This window comes from Necator americanus, chromosome X (genome assembly GCF_031761385.1).
Source record: "Necator americanus strain Aroian chromosome X, whole genome shotgun sequence".
Taxonomy (NCBI): Eukaryota; Metazoa; Nematoda; class Chromadorea; order Rhabditida; family Ancylostomatidae; genus Necator; species Necator americanus.
Window position 1 is genome coordinate 31,806,542 of NC_087376.1, and position 6,575 is coordinate 31,813,116.

Sequence of the window (6,575 nt, forward strand, 5' to 3'; positions counted from 1 at the left end):
TGCTAAGAGGAGATTTCAAGCGTAGAAGAATAACCAAAAGTCAGAGAAATGGTCCAGAACAAACGCCAAAAGAAGACAAAAAATGAGCCAAAGAAGGGTCAGTCAGCAGTCGCATAGATATAGGCTACGTATGAACTCAACAGTAATCTATTTCCAAAAGAGTATGACCTGTAATTGTTTCACCTCAAATTTATTAGATCGACGAAGAGTTCGCGAAACCAAAAACAAAAACGGGACAAGCGACGAAAACCCTGTGCCAAAGCAACCTAGGAGAAAGTCATCGGTGGTAACTACTGGCGGAGGCAATGTGGAAAAAAGGGAGCTCAGGAAAAGAAAACCGAGTTAGTCTATTTCTTTTTCTTTAAATTCTGAAGACATGGAATAGAGAATAACATCCTTCTTCCGCCAGCTAATTTTTCTTCTTTTTTTCCTATTCCTTAATCAAAATCATTTCTTCACAAATGTTTTTTTTTAGTATAATTTGTTCCACTACTATATCACTTCTATTTTTCTTCAAAAACAGATGTTCTTCAGAAGTAGCAGAGAACACAATTCGGTGTTAAATGATGTGGAGCTTTCCTCATGTGTTTCATACATTTTCTCTTCTTTTCCGACTAGGTAGTTCTTTCTATCGTCGTCAGATGAAAACTGCACAGAATTGGGAACCGATCACATGAATATTTCGCTTTACGGGGAAAATTTATAGATTCTAGTTACTATAACATTGCATGTAGTTCAAATGCTAGCTAATTATACCAATTTATTATGATGCTTTTTCCCTGTAAGGTCAGATGAGGCGGTAGCCGGCAGTTCTGAGAACTGTCCATTATCAGCAGGAAGTCCTAGAAATCACTTCTCTTCTTTCCCTTCAGATGTTTCCTAATCAGTTTCTCATTTAGGTTCACATTCTTCGTGTAAGTTCTGCACTCAACATGCATTGGAAGACTTGCATGCGAGGCAAAAGAAAAAAAGAAGAAATTGTAAGTCGATCTATACTGATTAAGATTTCTACACGGGTAGTTAATCCAAGTTCGTGAGGGTTTCTCCATTTGAAAATCTATTGAAATAATCCTTTACTTACCAGAAAACATACTTTGGGAATTTTTATGGTTTATTTTGCTAGATGAGAAGCGCGGTTCTCGGGGAAAAAGAAGCAGAAAAGGACAAAGCGAGGGAAGATTATCCCCAGTTCCACCGAAGAGAAGAAGGACAGCACGTGTGACTGTGAATGAGAGTAATCAAGAATGTATAAATCCAGAAAGGGAAAATATATGTATGTTGTTTATTCATTGCTAGTGTGTTGTACATAAATTACATGAAAACATTTGTTTATTTTATTCATTTTATATTCCCTGATACAATACCGAGTTAAGCAGTTATTAGTGGAAATTCCTCGATATTATGTTGGAAACCGTAGTGTTCTTCTTTAAGTTTCCCTTATCGCGTTTCTTTCAGTAGTACATGCAAATGAAAATGATGAAGAACCGGATTCAGAGTCTAGTGATATTATGTACCTAGGGAGCCAGAGAAGAAGAACTCCTTGTGAGCATTTTTTTTTTCAATTTTTCCACTCCTTGCTAATGTCACCGTTCAGCCGATCTTGACGACGAAGATAGCGAAGAATCGGGGTCAGAATCCAGTGATATTGTATACCTAGGGAGCCAGATAAGGAGATCTCCTCGTAGGCAATTTTTTCTTACAATTTCCTCAATCCTTGCTAGTGTGACCGTTCAGCCGACGTTGACGACGAAGATAGCGAAGAATCGGAGTCTGAGTCCAGTGATATTGTATACCTAGGGAGTCAGATAAGAAGATCTCCTTGTGAGCGATTTTTTCTCAAATTATCTCATTCCTAGCTAGTGTCACCGTTCAGCCGACGCTGACGAAGAAGATAGCGAAGAAACGGGGTCAGAGTCCAGTGATGTAGTATTTCTTGGAAGCTACGAAGTGCAGAGTTCTTGTAAGTGAATCTTCGTTTTTCGTTTTCTTTCTGTAGTGATCGTTTCATTGAGTCTTTTCATGAAAGGTAATCATTCTTCACAGGACAGTGAGGAGAAGCGACATTACCCTAATAGTGCTCATGTACGACTCTAAATACTTGAATCCTCGCATATTGAATATTTAGCCCTCATGGATTTGCTTGAGCTGTAGCAAAGATTGAAATCGATTTTTTTTTTGTAAAAAGCTATCGTTTCGACATTTCCTTTGCATACGATACCTTATGCTTCGTATTTTTATGTGATTATTCAGCCGAACCTTCACACGAAAACAGTGTTGATTCGGAGTCAGCACCTGTAGATCCGGACAGTCGTGAGCAAATCTCTCCAATAAGTGAGTACTGCTTCTCTGCATTGTCTTTATCCTAGCAAATGTTTTTAGATGTGGTTTCTGATGATGACGGTGCAGAGACGGACCAAATGTCCAGCGAACCTGTAGAACCATCTGCAGAACCGAACGAAATTTCTTCAATTTGTAAGTGATGCTCTGTTGCGTTGTCTGAGAATTGGACATAAACGTACAAATCCAAATACAATAGATGAGTAATACATGAGTGGACTTATTATGCCTACCATATTCCTTCCAGCTGCTCTTTCTGATGAAAACAACAATGAAACGGTCCCGAAGCCCACTGAACCTGTAGAACAGAACAGAAACGAAAACAATTCTTCAATCTGTAAGTGATGCTCTGCACTGTCTTTCTTTTATCATATTCTTTCCAGGTGCATTTCCTAACAAAGACACTGCAGAATCAGACTCGAAGTCCAAGAAACCTGTGGAAACGGAATCAAATGAAAAAATCATCAGAATTAGTAAGTAATATTCTAGTGTACTGTCTTTTTTATACCATGTTTCTTCCAGTTGTGGATTCTGATGAAGAAGATGAAGCAGAAACTTATCCAAAGTCCAGTGAAGTTGTAGGAGCGGAAATAAATGAAAAAAGTTCTTCAATTAATAGGTTATGCTTTTCTGCACCCCCTTTCTCCTACCGTACCCTTTCAGTTGCACTCTCTGATGGAAACAATGAAAAAACGGACCCGAAGTCCAAGGAACCTGTAAGAGCGGAATCAAATGAAAAAATCATTAGAATTAGTAAGTAATATTCTAGCGCACTGTAATTTCTACACGATGTTCCTTTCAGTTGTGGATTCCGATGAAGAAGATGAAGAAGAAACTTATCCAAAGTCCAGTGAAGTTGTAGGAGCGGAAATAAATGAAAAAAGTTCTTCAATTAATAGGTTATGCTTTTCTGCACCCCCTTTCTCCTACCGTACCCTTTCAGTTGCACTCTCTGATGGAAACAATGAAAAAACGGACCCGAAGTCCAAGGAACCTGTAAGAGCGGAATCAAATGAAAAAATCATTAGAATTAGTAAGTAATATTCTAGCGCACTGTAATTTCTACACGATGTTCCTTTCAGTTGTGGATTCCGATGAAGAAGATGAAGAAGAAACTTATCCAAAGTCCAGTGAAGTTGTAGGAGCGGAAATAAATGAAAAAAGTCCTTCAATTAGTAGGTTATGCTTTTCTGCACCCCTTTTCTCCTACCGTACCCTTTCAGTTGCACTCTCTGATGGAAACAATGAGAAAACGGGCCCGAAGTTCAAGGAACTTGTAGAATCGGACAAAAACAAACAAATTTCTTCAATTAGTAAGTGATGTTTACTGATGTAGTGAGTTTACTTGTGATGTCCTTTCTTCAATATGTTCCGTCGATGTGTACATACTATCTGATGGAAATAATAAGGAAAAAGACTCGAGGTCCAACAAACCGGTAGAACCGAAAGAAAACGAAAAAAGTTCTTCAACCAGTAAGTCACGCACTGTCGTTGTTCTACCGTATTCCTTTCAGCTGTACAATCTGACGGAAACAATAGGGAAACGGGGCCGAAGTCCATGGAAACCAGGACAAGTAAAGCATCACTTACTAATTGAAGATCTCTTCAACTAGTAAATGATGCTTTACTTGTCATGGTTTTTTTCAATATGTTCCTTTCAGCTTTGCTTTCTGACGAAACCGCTTTGGAATCGGATCCGAAGTCCAGCGGCCAACTCTCCTCAACTAGTAAGTGATGTTTTGCCTTTTTTCTTTCATTTCTCCGCGATGATCCTTAAAGATGAGCTTTCTGAGGAAGACCAGACCCGCAATGCTAAAGAATCCTTCTTTTGTAGTTTTTTTTTCTGAATTCAGATGTTGTGGTTTTTTCAATCCGTTTTTGTTTCAGCTGTGTGTTCTGGGGAAAGCAATAGGGAAGTGGAATCAGACTCTAACACTCTCGTAGGGCCTAGCTCGCGTGAACAATATGTTCCACCTTGTAAGAGCATTTGTAAACTGTAGATCATCTCAGAAAATTTTATCCCTTTATTTACTATGTTTTCAGTGCTTTCGGACGATGATATCGTCGTACCGGAAGACCCGTCTTTGAATGTCCTTTGGCTAGCTGATCAACCGCAAAGTGCTTCACTTTCTGACCGATACCTCCATCTCGAACTTTTACTGCTACTCTTCTTTCAGATACAATTTCTGAAATGACGTTCGCCGAATTGAACGCAAATTTCAATGGAATTAATTCCTCATACATTTTCGGACCGGAGCCAAGGTGTAAGTGATGTTACTACCTGTGCATTCAGACGAATGACCGTGATCCACATCCTATTCAAGAAAGGCAGAGAGTGCTCGAGCTGTTGATGACAGATTGCGATCATCTGAACAAACAAAGAAACAAACAAACAAACATATATACCTCCGACAACGTCAAATTCTTTCAGTTCTGGTTCCTGGCAGAAATAGTGGAGAATTTGATCCTGGTTTCGCGTATTCTAATTGGCCGGTCTTTAACGAACAGAGTACTTCATCATGTGGGTAGAACTGTAATTGACTATTCCTATCATTTGATACAGTTTATTCCTTTCAGATGTGTATCCTTATGAGAACCCTCTGCAATTGGATCTCAACCCTGTCGTTGATGCGGCTAGGAAGAACAACGATGAAGAAGCTCCAAATAATGCGTGATATTCTTACATGGGTACGTTTCCTAACTTATTATTATCACTTTGTTGCAAAATACTGAGCATACGTTCGGAAAGAATCTTTTTCCGAACACATTCTGGAATTGATATTTGTTTACAGAAATGACAGGTGGCAAACCGTCTTCACTTTGACCTTGCCCATTTGTTTGATGTTTCGATTCCTGTGAATGTATTTTAATTTTATTCTTTCGAGCTTTGTTTGTTTGCTACTATCAGTATCATCATTATTGTAATTGCTGGCATTACATATCATTATGAGTTATTGTATTGGATTCCATAATCACCAAAGACTGTCGACCTCTGGGATTTATTTCACTTAATTGTCAGGACCGGTCCCTCCTTCTGAGAGTAGCAGTACCACAAACCATTTCTGTACCATAAAAGCATCTACTGGGACTTATATATGTGGTTGTATTCACTGTTGAGGGACTGGTGTTCTATATCTATATTAGAGTAAAAAGAGTTACTACTTCGACGTCGATGTGGAATAAATTTTTTGTACAATCACTGTCAGTAACATGTACTATCTTCATTTATTTTGGGCGTGTGTAGCACAGTCGGTGAGAGCTTCGGCTGTGATTGCACGATCCACAGTTCGAAACCGCACCAGTGCCAACCAAGCCTTTCATCCGTTCGGGGTCGATAAATAGGAACTAGATTCGTCTGGGAAGATAAACACTAAATTTGCAGATAATGGTCCTAGCTTCTTGTGTCATTGTAATGTTTATAAACCTCAGACGATTGTGGATTAAAGTCGAACGCATAGGCGCATACCCGTAAAGACTGATCATTGGCGTGGACCTTATCCTTTTGTCTTTTACCTTCATATTTTTTGCCACCTTTGAATGCATAGGAAAATAGAGGTCACTGAAAAAGTGAAAGCTTCGCTTGATTACGAGAATGGAAAGAATTGACAGTTTTAGTATATAGCAGGGCAAAACATCAAAAAGTGTACGCCTGTCCCATGGAACAAGCAAGGTACAAACCAAAATAGAGCAGATTAGTAAGAAGCAGCATTAATTTGCTGTAGCTTTCTCGAACAAATATTGATGACAATTATAAAGATAACAAAATATCGCCTAAAGCAAGCTAGGTTGAGATATTATATAGTTGGCTCAAAACGACATTAACACACGGACAGTTGCGCACCCGGCTGCGCTCGAAGCAACCGCGGTGGAGACAGCGGTAGGAATCGGGGTGGGAGTATGGCGAACTACAAAGATGGCGGTAGCGAGCATCCTTGCACGATTCCAGCCGCTACGCTCAACCGCGCCGCTTCGAGCGCAGCCGCTTGCACAACTGTCAGTGCTTCATGTCGTCTTGACCCAACTATGGCTGACCTCAAGCACAGCGGCGAAAGAGAACCGCATTCACTTGAGCACTGATCGCAGACAATGTCAAATGAATTCATCATAGTAATTCGTTTACTTCAAATACTGAACATTTTTTGGACGAGCATATAGAGCAGCGCTCAGAATTCCCAGTTTCACTTTTTTTTTCCAATTTTTTTACTAAGCAGTTCTCATGCGTTGAAGAACTGAGCTGC

The 6,575-nt window shown here is 39.5% G+C and overlaps 1 protein-coding gene across 2 annotated transcripts; it reads left to right on the plus strand.

Annotated features, from left to right (window-relative positions):
* Positions 1-48: 48 nt before the first annotated feature.
* Positions 49-5,012, plus strand: RB195_026086 (uncharacterized protein; the record flags this gene model as incomplete). Of its 2 annotated transcripts, XM_064214491.1 has the most annotated exons (24): positions 49-97; positions 198-341; positions 900-980; positions 1,124-1,273; positions 1,456-1,542; positions 1,595-1,681; positions 1,735-1,821; positions 1,874-1,960; positions 2,251-2,331; positions 2,380-2,472; positions 2,585-2,674; positions 2,721-2,810; positions 2,860-2,940; positions 3,001-3,090; positions 3,140-3,220; positions 3,281-3,370; positions 3,420-3,500; positions 3,561-3,650; positions 3,999-4,064; positions 4,225-4,314; positions 4,381-4,455; positions 4,515-4,601; positions 4,769-4,858; positions 4,915-5,012. In XM_064214491.1, the coding sequence occupies 24 exons, from the start codon at positions 49-51 to the stop codon at positions 5,010-5,012; spliced, it is 2,145 nt and encodes a 714-aa protein (XP_064070372.1). The 2 variants fall into 2 exon arrangements, with proteins under 2 accessions (XP_064070372.1, XP_064070373.1); XM_064214492.1 differs by lacking the exons at positions 3,140-3,220; positions 3,281-3,370.
* Positions 5,013-6,575: the final 1,563 nt, after the last annotated feature.